The sequence below is a fragment of the Tenrec ecaudatus genome, chromosome 8 (assembly GCF_050624435.1).
Source record: "Tenrec ecaudatus isolate mTenEca1 chromosome 8, mTenEca1.hap1, whole genome shotgun sequence".
Classification (NCBI taxonomy): Eukaryota; Metazoa; Chordata; class Mammalia; order Afrosoricida; family Tenrecidae; genus Tenrec; species Tenrec ecaudatus.
The window spans coordinates 133,209,792-133,225,902 of record NC_134537.1 but is presented as its reverse complement, the minus strand read 5'-3'; the positions used below and the strand labels follow the sequence as shown (position 1 = coordinate 133,225,902).

Below are 16,111 nucleotides of genomic sequence, written 5' to 3'. Positions count from 1 at the left end.
TGCTGTCTACCCTACCTCCTAAAGACTCCTCCCTCACTGAAACCCACGAGAAGTTCTACCCTAAACTCTAGGGTTGCTTGGAATCAGAATTGCCTTGGAAATAAATTATTAACATACAAAAAAATGTTAGTGGCAATGAGTGAAATAAACTTGTTCTCCTATGTCTGGACAAGATCTAGTTTGTAGCACTTAAAAATATACTAATTTGAAAGGAACCCCAACCACATCAGCATGACTTTTGTTAAAGTGGAAGCAAGAATGAGCATAAAATATGTGGCAAAGCTTGGGGAAAAGAATGGTGAAATCATTCATAATTTGCAAATTTCCACTCAGTGGTCACCAAAAATTATTGTGCCTGGATCAGCTGCAGCCAAGAGTAGAGCCTGCAGCTGAAAAAAATTTTTTCAGTCATTTTATAGAGGGCTCAGACAGCTCTTGTCACAATCCATACATCCACCCATGTGTCAAGTACATTTGTACCTTTTTTGCCATCATTATTTTCAAAATATTTTCTTTCTACTTGAGCCCTTGGTGTCAGCTCATTTAAAAGTGTGAACAGCGTCTTAAACTCAGACAAAAACAGACTGAGATTCAAAGGTTGGTGAAAATCTACCAACTATTGGCAGCAAAACAAAACAACAACAACAAAAATCAGGGTGGCAATATTAAACTCTGCTAAAATAAATCTCAAGGTGCAAAAGTTAAATTAATGAGCATTATATATTGCTCAAGGGGTCAAGGGACCAAGAAAATATGACCATAATAAACTTGTGTGCATCCAATGAAAGGCCTTCAGAATTCATCAACCAAATCCTCATAAAAATGTCCCTTGTCCCCACTTTTATTCAGCATTGTGCTGGAAGGTTTAGCCAGTACCATAAGGCAATGGTAAAAGATCGAGGGAGTATAACTGGTAAAGAAGAAAGAATTGTAATAGGTCATTTTAATATACCACTCTCAAAGAATGATAAATGAACAGGTCAGAAAATCAATAAAACAACAGAAGAGCTGAACAAGACAATTGATCAACTCGACTTCATGGATACTGATAGAGCTCTTCATAAAAAAAATATAGATATACACATTCTTCTCCAATATGCATGGCTCACCTTCTAGAATAGACCACATGTGGGACATAGAGCAGGCTTGAGAAAATTCAAAAACATAGAGATCATTCTATCCATTTTCTCTGACCACTACTGTATTAAGCTGGAAATAAAAAATAGAAAGGATAGAAAAATAAAGACAATAACTGGGCGACTCAACAATTCACTGCTCAAAGAGGTATGAGTAATAGTCCAAATTAGAGGGGTAATTAGGAAATTCCTAGAAACTAATGAGAATGATAACACAACATACTAAAACCTATGGTACCCAGCAAAAGTGGTTATCAGAGGTCACTCTTTTGCAATAAATGTACACAGAACAAGCAGAGGAGAGAATCATGGGCAGCCCTTTGACACAGAACCTCCAGTAAACAGAACAGAAACAAAAGCATAATCCCTCAAAGAGCAAAAGGAAAGAACACATAAAAATTATAACAGAAATAAATGAACAGGAAGACAGAAGTACAATAGAAAAAAATCACAAAACAAGAAGCTTGTTCTTTGAAAGGATTAACAAAATCAACAAACCACTAGCAAATTTAGCAAAGGAAAAGAAGGAGCAGATGTCAATATCAAGAGTTAGGGATGAAACAGGGAAGCCACAACAGATACAAATGGGGGGGGGGGAACGTCTAATAACACAGTATTACCAAAAAAAACTGCCTGTTAATAAATTCGATAACTTGGAAGACATGGAAAAATCCCTAGAAAAAACACTCTCCCCCTAAATTACCACATCCAGACATTAAGAACTCGAATGACCCCATAGCAAAAGAAGCAATAGATAAGATAATCAAGAATCTCCCAACTTCAAAAGCCCCGGCCAAGATGGCTTCACAGTGGAATTCGACCAAGCATTCAGAGAAGGCTGACAGCAGCCCTACGGAGCATAGAACATATGACAAGCTCATTCTGTGAAGCCAGCATGACCTTGAGACCCAAATCAGGCAAGGGCCCTTCAAGGACAAACGATTACAGACTGATGTCCCTCATCAACATGACTGCAAAAATCCTCAACAAAATCTTGGCCAACACAATCCAACAACATATCAAAAACATAATCCGTCATTACAAAGTGAAAAGCTGAAGACATTTTCAATAAATAAGGGGAAAAAATGTCCCAAATCCCCACTTTTATTCTACATTGTGCTGGAAGCCCACCCAGTGCCATAAGACAACAGCAAGAGATCAGGGAGTGTAATTAGGTAAAGAAGAAGTGAAAACTTCACTATTTTCAGACAATATGTTTTTATATTTTGAGAATCCCAAGGAGTCCACAATAGGATTACTACAAACAAGGAAGGAGTTTGGTAGGGTAGCAGGATACAAAATTAACAAGCAGGGATCCATTGGTTTCCTATCTACCGGTGATGGAGATACTGTAAAAAATATCAAGGAAACAGTATCATTCACAACAGCCATGCAGAAACTGAAATACTTAGGAATAAACCTAACCAAAAAAACTAAAGACCTGTATGAAGAAACCTAGAGAAATTACGACAAGAAATCAGGAGGGATTGATACAAATGGAGGAGCGTTCCATGTTTGTGGATCGGAAATCTTGATATTGTGAAAATGTCAATATTACCTGAAGCACTGTACAGATTCAATGCAATCCCATTTCAAATCCCAGCATCATTCTCCAAAGAAATGGAAACATGATTACCAACTTCGTCTGGAGAGGGAAGAAGCACAGGATAGACAAAGAAATAAGAAACAGATCGCAAATAGATGTTTGCTCCCCCGTGTTCATCACCGCATAGTTCACAAGAGCCAGAGCCTGGAAACAGCCTAAAGTCTCATCAATTGAAGAGTGGATTAAAAAACAACTCTGGTGCATACACACATGGAATACTCTGTTCCCTAAAAAACAACAATGAAACACCTCAACGCGTGGAGGGATCTGGAACACATTATGCTGAGTGAACTTAGTCAATCCCAGAGGACAAACAGTGTCTGAGTCCTCTGCGGTAAGAACAAGCAGCAGAACAGGCACAAGCTCAAGCTGGCAGGCATCCAATGTTATGGCCAGAGACCAGCAAGCCTGGTGAAGAGTCAGACCAGTGCTAAGGACGCACACAACATCCACTCCAGGAAGTATAGTGTGGGGCACTTGGCCAGAGGGCACCTCACCACAGCTGGGATCAAAGGGAGGAGGATGCTGTCTGCTGAGTAGTAGCCAAGTGGATCTGGGGTGAGGTCCCCCAGAGAGGGAGGCAGCCTTGTCAGAGAGATGAGGCTTACTGATTGGGGATATGCAAGAGTGGGGAGAGGGCACAGTCAAGTTGGTGGGGGTCGGGGAGGACCACAGGTGCATGTCTGTTGAGGGGAGGGACGGGGTGGGACGGCTGAACTCTAGGAGGGGGTGATGGGGAGACTGAGGATACTCTTGGGAACATTAGGTGGGGAGGGTCTTTAGTGGCATGCAGCAGGTGGGCAGAATTGACCTAGGACATCTGGGTGTATCCCAGGAAACCAGGTCAGGGGCTGAAGAATACAGCATGCTCCAGAGGCAGCATCAGTGAGACCCCATATGGGAACCCCACTGAGTGAATTGGACTCTACCTCAGACACATTTGTAACCTGAAAACTTAAGACAGAAAACACATGCTGCCTGAGGAAGCAGAAGACAGCTGTACAAAAGTGGCATACTGTTGGTTGGCAGACAAACAAGGCCTTGAAAATCAATACCCTGCATGCCATATTTAGATGCACATTATTCTGGCAATCCAGCGATGGCCATTGTTATATTTTGCTTATGCCCGTGTATATAAAGAGTGTATCTCAGACGTGCTCTGCCATTGGGGGTCACCCACTTGAAGCTGTGTTATTTGTTTCTCAGTAAATGAAACCCAGGGACATTGAGCCTAAAGAGAAAGAAAATATAACAAGAGTGATGATTTAGAGGGCTGGGGGAGAGAAGGAGGCGATGATGTCAGAAGTCCATGAAGGAAAAGTATGTTTGAAGACTGATTATGAAAGCAATTATACAATTATGTCTGATCTGATTGAAATATGAAATTATATTACATATGTATTCACTCCCAAGTCACAGACAATTTTTTAAATTAAAAATAATTAAAAAAAATAAAAGCACAAATCCAGGAATAAGTTCTGGGCTAGCACTAAATCCTGGCTCCAACTTAACAATTAGTTCTTACATCGTGACCCTGCTTGATACTTACCTTCATGAAATGATCATTGAAGATAAGGGTGCTACAGCAAAGTGCCCTGAAAAAAGTAGGTGGTGCCCAGCTATCAATCAGAATAGTGTCTGGAGTCTTAAAGACGTGTATTCAAACAAGCAGCCATCTAAGTAGTTAACTAAGTCCTCAGAAAGAAGCACATGTTGATTCATGTGTTATTCATGTTGTGATTCATGTGTGATTCATGTTGAAGAGAAAGGTAGCAGAGGTAAAATTATGAACACCCAATGTGTAGAAGGCTATGGAGGACAGTGGGAGCCCAAAATTCATCTGCATAGTAGCTAGTCAGACACTCGCTGGCAGATCCACTCTAACCAAAGGCAAGAATCGCGAACAGCCTTTGTAGTCTGGATTACGCTGGATCGAACTTGACACTTGGTCAGTTGACCTCCCAATAGACATGTCCTGAATTTGTACTGGGTGCAAGTATCTCTTAGTTGTTCCATGACAGAAATTTCTTCCCTGGATTTTTGAATGTTGATGGGGGTCGTCTCCCACTGACACATCATTTGTATTTTTGTTTTTATCCTATTATGACCTTACCCTTATCACTTTAGTGTGATTTGGTTTTCACTGGGTTTCCCAGCTGTGGCGAACAGAAGGACTGGATGCAGAATGATAATAACCGATACAAAGGAATGCAGAGGTGGACGATGGGAGACAGGGAGGGAAAAAGAATGCTGAAGTAAATAGTGAGGGGGGAGGGAGCACTAGAACTGACTGTAATTGCACAACTCACTGAAAGACAATTTAATCATGGGTGTGGGGAGGGCCCTAAGATTTATGTCACGGTGATTGCACAAATTCCTTTGATCTGATTAAGCTATTGAACTGTTCAATTGTATGACATGTAAATTATGTGCCAGTAAAACTATTGGGGGGGGGGGAAGTGTGATCAAAACCCTCAAGCACTCTCAGAAGAATTGGAACAGGAGTTGAATTGAAGCAGGTCCTTCCTGAAGACAAAGCACAAAACAATGACTACTAAGAAGTAGTGGCAGTTCAACCACAGCCAAAGCAAACTGATCAAGAGCAAAGATCCCGGAAACAGTATGGGGGAATGTTCAACACTTTTGCTCAAAACATTTTGCTCCTATTTTCCTTCTGTTAAGAATGCAAAAATAAAAGAAGAAAAAGACGTCATTGACTTGATTAAATTCCCAGGATGGATCACTTGCAAAAGTGTCTTGATGTTGGCTGAACTTATGATTAGCAATAAAGTTGGTATTGTTTATTTTCATCTTTGATTCCATTTTTCCACAAACATTTTGAAGTCTCCTCATATATATACTATATTTTGAAACAATTGTTATTAAATTTAAAAGTATAGTTATTAATTTACCTTTATGATACCTTAACCTTTAATATAAAACATTAATTTCTCTTTTGCATGTTTCAGCCAACTTTTAAAGCGTAGGGAGGTGTCAGTACCTTTACAAATTGAACATCTCTCTAAGGAATTGGATGCCTGGAGAGCTTGTACGCAGCACATCAACCAGTGAGTATATGCGATGTAAAGTTTGGGATGTGAAAATACTTACTGATATTATAGATGAACTTGTTGGAAGTGTGTGCTATTTTATTATTGATTTTAATGAAATTATGTTGACAACATTTTCAGCAATAGTTCACTATGCTGCTCTTCCTGTATTTCTAAAGTCAGTTATAAATCAAGTCTAAATTTGACTGCCATTGAGTTAATCCTGACTCATAGCAACCCCTGGTCGATGTTTCCAAGACCATAAACTTTTATGGGAACAGACAGCTTAATCGATCTCCCACAGAGCCGCTAGGGGATTTGAGCCAGCTACCTATTCAGTTAGCAGCCCAAAGCCTAGCCCATGGTGTCACCAGGACTCCTGTCTCATCCAGAAAGAGCATATAAATAATCATCAGGGACTGTTTCTAATGTCGACATCAACAATTCTACGATTTCACAAAAATGAAATTTTAACATCTGTTGAAAACATAGATTAACAGAAGAATCTTCATATACACCCCCTTCTGAGTCACAAAGAATGATTTATTCAACTTTGCTGAAGAGAATAAAAGAAGAACCACTCAAAGGAATTATTGGACCAGATTATGTGACTGGGTCAAATCTGCCAAGTCATTCTGACATCCACAACTCTTGTCTTACGGGATTAAAAATTCAGGTACAGTCTAATATCGGGCACTACTTGTGCATTTCCTTCATTTTTATTTATTTCATTGATTTTAAACATGTTCTTAAAATAACCCTAAGGTAGATACCAACTATGTCCTTTTTCCCCTTAAAATAAGTTGAAACCCTCAATGTAGTGACCATTGTCATAGAAGCAATTCGTGTTGCATGTATGAATGCATTTTTAAATACAAATAGGTCCTCACAGTAATGGAAATGGCAGTTAAATAAAGGAGCTAATGCAACAACCGACACAAGTCTAAACTGCTACATCTCGGTAGAGTAAACTTACGTTTCTAGCCTTCATTTGTGTTTGATGAGCATAAACAAAACAGAGTTGATTTATGTATAATATTTCTTTGGTGTGTTAGGCATATTTTTACATTTGGAGTGATGAACTTTTCAGTGATTCAGTATTGGGATCCTTCATGGAGATGGCTAAGTCCCCTCGAATGGTGTTGAACATTCAACCTTAATGACCACAAATAACACCCGAGCTTCTCAGTGTGGCCCAGTAGTACCATTTCCTCAAGTAAATAAAGAGGCCTTAGTCATTTTAGGACCAGGACCCTGAAATAAACAAAACTGAATCCCCATGAAAATGCTCAGTGAGACTGCAGAGTGATTTTAAAACACCTTCACCTCTGAATCACAGGTCCATTTTACTAAGTAAATTCTTCACTAGAAAGTGTTCAAAATTCAGTATTTAAATTTCAAATGCTGGCCTGGCAAGCCAGTGGAAAAGGTGGTTTTTCTTGTACGACCACGCAAAATAAATTGTTTGCTACGAATGTAAACCTAAATTGTTGATCAGTTTGTCACTGCATGCTGCTTAGGTGTTTAGAACCAACAAGCATATCCCCAAACAAAGTTTCTAATCTATTTCTTTTCAAAAATGTATTATTGATTGGGAGTTAATACATATACCATGGCCTTCCATAGTTCAATCACATCAAGCAGTACTGTACACTTGTTCCACAATCAGTTTCCATACACTCTTTTCCTTCCTGGACTCCTTGACCTCATCTCCCTTATTATCTATTTCTTTATCAGATATAAAACTGCAGAGCAAAATATTCAGTAGCTTATAACTAAGAGCAGAAATCACGTGGACACTTCAGGGTGTGTCTTTGGTAACAAAACAAAACAAACATATCCCGAGTTGGTGGCAGCTTTCTTTTCTCTTTCTATTCTCTCCCGTCTCTCTTCTCCATCGGAGTAGCCAAATGACCTCGCATGCTGTCTAACCTCTCTATTCAATGTGCACTCCAGAGAGGCTCTGCGAATTGTTTACTACATAATAAGGTACAATTATGTTAGATGGTGTGCGACTCTTTCCCAGTATTGTTTGTTTCAACATGAAGTTAATAAGTTTTGGCTATAATTATAAAATGTCAACTATAGAAAGCTATCCACTTTGCCTGCAACTATGACCAATATTTTAGTATCTAGAAATAATTGTCTAACAATAAGTCATATCACTTGAAATTTTGACAGTGTAATAAACTTAGACAATAATTAATAAATGAAAGTTTGTGCTATAGCCCATGCTTTTTAAATTGTGTTTTCTGTTTTAACAGATGAGTGATAAATTCTTCCGAAAAATTATGCCATAACTAAATTTTAAATATACCAGTAAATTAATGATTGCATACGTATCCACATACATGTACACCCTGAAAAATACATTTTAATCTTCTGGAAAGTAGGTACCAAGTTGTCTGGTTTAAACAACTCCCCAAGTTTTATTGACAGGCTATCTGATTAAAGTTATAATATATATTGAAGTCTGTAACTAGGCAATATACTTTTATAAAAATTACTTTTTATAGCAATTAATCTATTCACAATCTCCCTTCTCATTAGTGACACCTGTATTATATAAATTCAAGTTATGATGTTACATTCTATTGGGAAACACATCAGGGCACGATGACATACTTGAAAATTATGTTCTGCTTAGTGGTAGTTCAAAAACACTAATTTTTCATGAATCTTTCATCTCCAATTAAGATTGCCTAAATATCATCAGTGATGTCTTTTTAGTATGATTTTGCTTCTGGAAGCTTCAAGTTATGTTTCAAACTTATGATCTCATCTTCCTTTCTCTCCAACTCTATTCTACAGGGCCCTGTATTTTTTCTTGAAGATGGAAAATCGGCTATCTCATTGAATGATGCACTGATGTGGGCTAAAGTGAATCCATTTTCACCTCTAGGGACTGGAATACGACTTAATCCATTTTGATACATTTTTCTCCCTGGTCACTTGTTTTGTAAAAGAAGAATGAATTCTCTAGCATTAGAACTACCTTAATCTTGGTTGTCTTAAACCAAATAATGAGGGGACGCATGAACTGTGGGAAATGAGAGTTGATTTCACGCCTTCATTTGCAAAAATAAAATATTTATGTAATTTAAAGGGAAATTAAGTGTCTTCTTAATAAAATATAAGAAAACATAAGGTATTTACATTGATCCTCAAGTTAACAGGCACCTATCTTGTCCTCTATTAAATGCATAATAAATCATTGGTTTAGATGACATTTATTAATTTTCCAATTATAAATTTCATAAATAGATACACAATAAAATGCTTATTTTAAAAATAAAAGAAAATATTACCAAGTTTTCATCTGAATTTCAACTGGCTAATTATAATAGTTAAATAAGCATTAAGAAAATTGGGTGTGGAAACAATATGTAGTCAAAATGGTATTCCAATTTGCATTCGGCAATAACTCTTTTATTATGTCTAAAGGTGAGTATGGATTAATGGATTTTAGGTTTTATTAATGGATATACATAATAAATGGAATATTTTATTAGCTTCCTTAAAACATAATTATTTTATCAAAATTAAGTTCAAATATTCTTTGAGTAAATGAAATAGTTGAAATTTGGAATGTAAATGTAATTAAGAACAGTTTATTAAAAGTATAAAATTATAAGTAGCCTTATATGTGATTATAAGTATGTCAATTTGACAAAATACATGGTTTTTAAATTTATAAAAATAATGTCTAGTATGCATAAAAGTATACTCTAATACTCAAGTTGTTTTTACATAATTTACCATGTAGATGTTTTTATCTGACTAAGTAATGAGGTCATATAACTAGAATAATTCTTTAAATTTATACATTTAAAATATCTTCAAAACTTCCTTAAACAAGCTTTTTGATTAGAAACTGATTTATATTTTGTATTTATTTTCGTCATTTGTCTGTCAGTCTATTGTACTATGCTGCTGGTAGCTTTGCTACCTGTATTTGAAATAGCAGCAGGTCACCCACGGTGGACGGTTTTAGAGGACTTTACAGACTGACAACAAACTAGGAAAAAGGAAGAGGCCGTGCACTTCTGAGAGAAGAGCCATGACGATCTTAGGAATGGCAGCAGAAGATTGTCCCATAGAAGATTTCCAGGAGATGTCCCCTCCCGGGGGAAAGGCATACCAGCTGCATCCCCGAAGCGGAGCTGCCCTTCATTACAGGAATCGAGCAGAGCTTTCAGGACTTGGATTTCCTGAAGAGGCACACCTCAAAATGGAAAAAAAATAATAACTGTACACTTTAATGACTAATTGGAACAAGGAATGTACAAAATGTGAATCTTGGAAAATTGCAAGTTGTCAAAAATAAAATTGGACACATAATATTGTGTCAGCCATTTTGAATCAGATAATCAAGAATGACAAATTGAAGAGGAATGGTATCACTTTCCTCATCAAACAAGATGTCTTGATGTGCAATGCTGTCTATGGCAGGACAATATGTATAGACCTACAAGAAAGACCAATAATTATTTAAAAAAACTCATTCAAATTTGTGCAGCAACCACTATGGCCAGTGATAAATTGAAGAAATCTACCGACTTATTCAGTCTGAACTCGTTTAAACATATAATCAATAGACTTTGCAAATGACTGGTGATTGGGCGAACAGAAATTAGTAGTATCCCCATGGCATAATGGTTTTGTATTGGGCTGTGATGAAGAAAATCCATTCCAAACTACCAGCCACTCTTCCCGAGAACGGCAGGACTTTCTATTTGGTAGACCGCTACAGTCCCAGAAACTCACCAGGGGGCTTCTCTCCTGCCCTGCAGCGTTGGCGTTGTGATCAGGTGGTATCACTCCATGGAGTTTTTGTCACTGGGTTTTGTTTTTTGTTTTTTTTTTCATTGCAATGCAACATTGGAAACGAAGAGAAAGAACCAGTAGTTCAAAATCAGTAGTTGGAAAATAATGACTTGGCGATAGAAACCTGGAGGTCACATATTGAAATTTTGCCAGATCAATGACCTCTTCATTTGTAATACCCTTTTTTCAACAACACAAATGGCAACGATATACACAGACTTCCCTAGACAGAATACAGAAAAATCACATTGACTTTAAATGTGGAAACTGGCAATAGTAAGCTCAATGTTGTCAGCCTAAGCAAGGTCAGAGGCTGACTGTGAAACAAACCATCAAGTTTGTTGAAGGTGAAGAAAGTTCAAACAGGTCCACAAGAGCCAATGTGGAAACTTGAGTATATCCCACCTGAATTTGGAGACCATCTTAAGAACAAATTTGCTGCTAATGAACACTAGTGACTAAAGAACAGACAAGCTGTGGGATGGCGTGAAGAACATCATCATGAGAAGAAACAAAAAATAAAGAAAAGATCAAGGTAAGTGTGATATGAGAGTAAACTTGCTCTTGAACATGGAATAGTTAAAACAAATGGAAGAAACAATGGGTGCCTGAGAGAGGCAAGGGATGGCTGACCTTATGATTCCCAAAGGCAGGTGGAGAAGACAGAGTAAATCACTAAGATGAATGTGCAAAGAATGGAGTCAGAAAAATAAAGGGAAGAACAAACTCAACTGAAAAACCTGAATAGAAAATCCAAGTCTCAAATGTCAACATTAATTAATGATTCTCTAGGCAAAATATTGAATGATGCATGGAGCATCAAAAGAAGTTAGAAGGGATGCACAAAAAAACACACACACAAAAAGGTGACATTCAGTCATTTCAATGGGTAGCATATAATCAAAAACACAATGGTACTGAAGAAAGAAGTCCAGATTTCTTTGAAGACAATGAAAAACAAGGCTCCAGGAAATGTATGGTTGCTGTGTTCGGTCGAATCGACAAGAGAAACAAATTCATTGACTCTCATGTATGTGTGTGAGAGAGCTTTATATCAAAGAGCAATTGTATATCAAGAAAAACACCGCAGCCCATCCGCATCAAGTCCTTAAGTCCTATATTAGCCCATAAGTCCAATACTAGTCCATTCATCTCTCCAGATATACACAGCACATGCAATGATGCAAACTGCAGGTAGATCACAGGCAAGTGGGTGTAAAGTCTGTGGATACAATGGCGGAAGCATCACAGCACTGGTGCGGGTCTTCATGTGCCTCCTCGAGCTCTGGGGGAGCAGAGAGAGAAAGTTCTTGAAAGTCTCAGCACATCTGAGTGGTTTGTCAACAGGAAGAGCAAGGCAGAGATAGAAGTTCCCTGAATCCTCCTAAGAAGGCCATGTCTACAAGGAGGCATCCTCAGGTTGTTACCTGATTGACAGGCTAGATTCCACCCCTTCATTCTTAATACCCTCAAGTTTACATGAAATTATGCAACTACCACAGTTACCAATGAAATGTTTCAACAAGTTGATGGAGTACTGTAAACATTCATGTATCTATCCCAGTAAATTTAGAAGACAGGCATTGGCTAATTCACTGGAAGAAGTCCAAAGGAAGACCCAAAAGGAATTAAAAATTGCCAAACAACACGATCCCTGATGACAATGAGTGCACAGGCAAATGTGGTGAAGAAAGCTGATGGTGCCCGGCTACCAAAAGATAAAGCACCTGAAGTCGCTGAAGACAATGGGTGCACAAGAATATGTGGTGAAGAAAGCTGATAGTACCCAGCTACCAAAAGATATAGCACCTGAAGTCTTAAAGACCTGAAGATAAACAAGCAGCCATCTAGCTAAGAGACAACAAAACCCACATGGAAGAAACACACTGGCTTGTCCCGACTAGATCACTGAGGACAAAGTGGGTGCATAAGCAAAAGTTGCGAACAAAACTGATGGTGCTCGGCTATCAAATGATATAGCATCAGGGGTCTTAAAGGATTGAAGACAACCAGGCAGCCATCTAGCTAAGAAACAACAAAGCCCACAAGGAAGAAGCATACCAGCCTACCCCGACACGAATGCTGAAGACAAAGCGGGTGCATAGGCAAGTGCAGTAAAGAAAGCTGTTGGTGCCCAGTTGTCAAAATATATAGAGTCTGGGGCCCCATAGGCTGGAAGATAAACAAGGGGCCATCTAACTGAAAAACAACAAAGCCCACATGGAAAATGCACACCAGCCTGTGAGATGGCAAGGCATCGAAGGGCTCAGGTATCAAGCATCAAAGACCAAAAAAAAAAAAATCCATAGCATTGTGAATGAGGGGGAATGCAGAGTGGGGACCCAGGACCCATCTGGGGGAAATTGGACATCCCCTTGCAGAAGGGCTATGGGGAGGTGGCGAACCAGTCAGAGTGCAGTGTAGCAACAATGAAACATACAGTTTTCCTCTAGTTCTTGAATGCTTCCTCTCCCCCCCCCCCCGCGCCCACTATCATGATCCCAATTCTACCTTACATAACCGGCTGGACCGGCGCGGCGATGTACACTGTCATGGATAGGAACTGGAAATACGGGAAATCCAGGTCAGATGAGCCCCTCATAAACAGTGGTGAGAGTGGTGATATCAGGAAGGTGGAGGGAGGGTGAGGGAGAAAGGGGAAACAGATGACAAGGTCTACATGTAACCTCCTCCCTGGAGGACGGACAGTGAACTGGGTGCAGAAGATGTCGGATGGTGTAAGATATGATAAAATAATAATTATTTATAAATTATCAAGGATTCAGGGAGAGAGGGAAGTGGGGAGCTGATACCAAGAATGATGATGGCAATATATGTACGAATGAGCTGGACACAAATGATATATGTACGGATTGTAAAAAGAGTTGTACGAGACCTGATGCAAGGGGCTTAAGTGGAGAGCAAATGCCTTGAGAATGATTGGGGCAGGGAATGTATGGATGTGCTTTATACAATTGATGTATGTATATGTATGGATTGTGGTAAGAGTTGTTGGAGTCCCTAATAAAATGTAAAAGAAGAAAAGAGAAAAAAATGATTAGGGCAAAGACTGTACAGATGTGCTTTATACAATTGATGTATGTATATATATGAACGGTGAAAAGAATTGTATGAGCCCCAATAAATTGTTAAAATTTAAAAAAAAAAAAGAGTTATACGAGCCCCTAATAAAATAATGTTTTTAATTGCCAAACAAAATCTTACTGTTGTTTTTATTAGGTGCCATTGAGTCTGTTCCAATTGATAGGGAGGGACATTATGCAAAACAGAATGAAACACTGATGCCCTGCACCACCCTATAATTGTTCCTGTGCTTTAGCCCCTTGTTGCAGCCACTGTGCCAATCCATCCCATTGAGGGCCTTCCTCTTTCTCACTGTTCTTCTACTTTAACAAGTATGATATCCTTCTCCAGGGCCTGGTTTCTCCTGCCAACATGTCAAAAGTATGTAAAATGAAGTCTCCTCACCCTTGTGTTAAGGAGCACTCTGGGCCATACTTCTTCCAAGACAGATCACTTGGTTCTTTAATAGTCCATGTATATCAAGAAACTAATCCTGTGTAGAAAAGGAGCCAAAATGTATAGCCGTGAGTGAGAGCTGAAGCGTGAGGGTATGTAGCTGGCCAGGGTCTTGAGCAATGTGCCCAAGTCAGGACTCTTCACTTCCACAAGGGGCTAGGACCAAACGTGTGAACAGGTATCAGGGCTGGAGCTAGGCTGCCTCTGCACAGCAGGAATCTGCACCCATGATTGCAATTTGAGACAAGATGTTGCCTGTGGCAAAGGAGAGACCCACCTTGTGACTGATAGTTGAGTTCCTACTTAATCTTAATTCTGGACTAGAGCACTCTTCTTCTCACAGCATGAGATCCCAGAGAGTGAACGGATGGTCTACCTTTGAGTTTATAACATTGAATGTCCTAACAGAGCTCTGTGTTATAAACAACTACCCAATGCCATTGAGTTAATTGCAACTCATAGCCACCCTACATAGGGTTTCGGGCTGTAAATCTTTATGGAAGCCGACAGCCTAAACTTTCTCTCATGGAGTGGCTGGTGGGTTTAGGGATCCAACACTTAGGGGAAATCATAGAAATAAATATTATGACCATTAAGATAAATCATTAGAAGTAATAACTTCAAAAAAAAGAAGTAATAACTTAGTCAAAGGAATAGTTAATTTGAATGTTAACACTGAGGTTCCCTCACTACCATCAAGTCAACTCTATAGAACAGGATAGAATTGCCCCTGTGAGTTTCCAAGACTAATTCTTCACAGGAGTACAAAGTCCCATCTTTCTCCCTAAAAAGTGGCTGGTAGTTTCAAACTGCTCGCCTTGTGTTTGGCAGTCCATGAGGACTTTTGTTTCTCTAGACCACCCAGCCTAACACACACTGGCACTTTCAGTATTTTTTGCCAGCACCATAATTCACACGCACCAATTTGACTCCAGTTCTCTATTCATTGCTTAGCTTTCATGCATACAAGATTATTGAAAATATCATGGCTTGGGTCATGCACATCTTAGTTCTCAGAGTAACATCTTTGTCTCTCACACTTTAAAGAGGTCTTGTGTAGAGAATGCAATATGACTTTCTCTCTCTCTTTTTTTAACTGCTTGGCATAAATCTTTCTCTTATACTTATATGAGTATAACTCGGTTTGTTTTTTTTCCTCTAGGCAACTCAACCTAACACACCATGTCACTTTCAGTATTTTTTGACAACACCATAATTCAAATGCATAAATCTGATTCCACTCTTATTTGCAATGTTAAGTATAATTTGTTATAATCCACATAGTTGAATTACTATATATAGTTACTAAAACACAGGTAAACATCTTTCTGGTATTCCCTACATTGGTTAAGACTCATATGACATCAGCAATAATATCCTGATCTCACATCCTCTTCTGAATCTACTTTGAATTTCTGTCAGTTCTCACTATATATGCTGCTGCAACTGTTTTGAATCATGTCCATAAAATGTTATTTGCCTGTGATATTAATGATACTGCTTGATTTTTTTCTGCACCCTGCAGGTTCATCTTTCCTTGAAATGGGCACAAATATGGATGTGTTTCAGTTGGCTGGTCATGTAACCGTCTCCCAAATTTTCAGCATAGACTAGTGAGTTCATCCAGCTTTGTTGATATGTCTCCATTAGTATTCCATCAATATCTGTGACATTACTCTTACCCACCCCCTATTTACCCCCAAAAAAACAACTAGATATCAAAACGATGACCTCTTCAAGCGCTAATTATAGGTAGTACTGACTGTAATATTCCCCAAATTTAGTATAAAAGAGAGATAGTACTTTTTAGTATGAACATAGACAGCACATCACACTAACTTATATTTCTATAATAAACATTCTTCCAGAATTGTTTTTGAACAGATTCTGTTCAATGGCAGCTCCTAGAGAAGCCCCATGTTTCCTTCTGTCAAAGATCCTTCATGACCTCA

At 38.6% G+C, this 16,111-nt stretch overlaps 1 protein-coding gene across 5 annotated transcripts in view; it reads left to right on the top strand.

The window, feature by feature from the left end:
• The window catches only part of WDR17 (WD repeat domain 17), an 88,340-nt gene extending 79,617 nt beyond the window's left edge, over window positions 1-8,723 (top strand). For all 5 annotated transcript variants that reach the window (XM_075555784.1, XM_075555783.1, XM_075555787.1 and 2 more), the window contains 3 exons: window positions 5,712-5,810; window positions 6,285-6,468; window positions 8,604-8,723. In XM_075555784.1, coding sequence (XP_075411899.1) covers window positions 5,712-5,810; window positions 6,285-6,468; window positions 8,604-8,723 — 403 coding nt within the window. The remainder of the gene's footprint in view (window positions 1-5,711; window positions 5,811-6,284; window positions 6,469-8,603) is intronic.
• The last annotated feature ends 7,388 nt before the right edge of the window (window positions 8,724-16,111 follow it).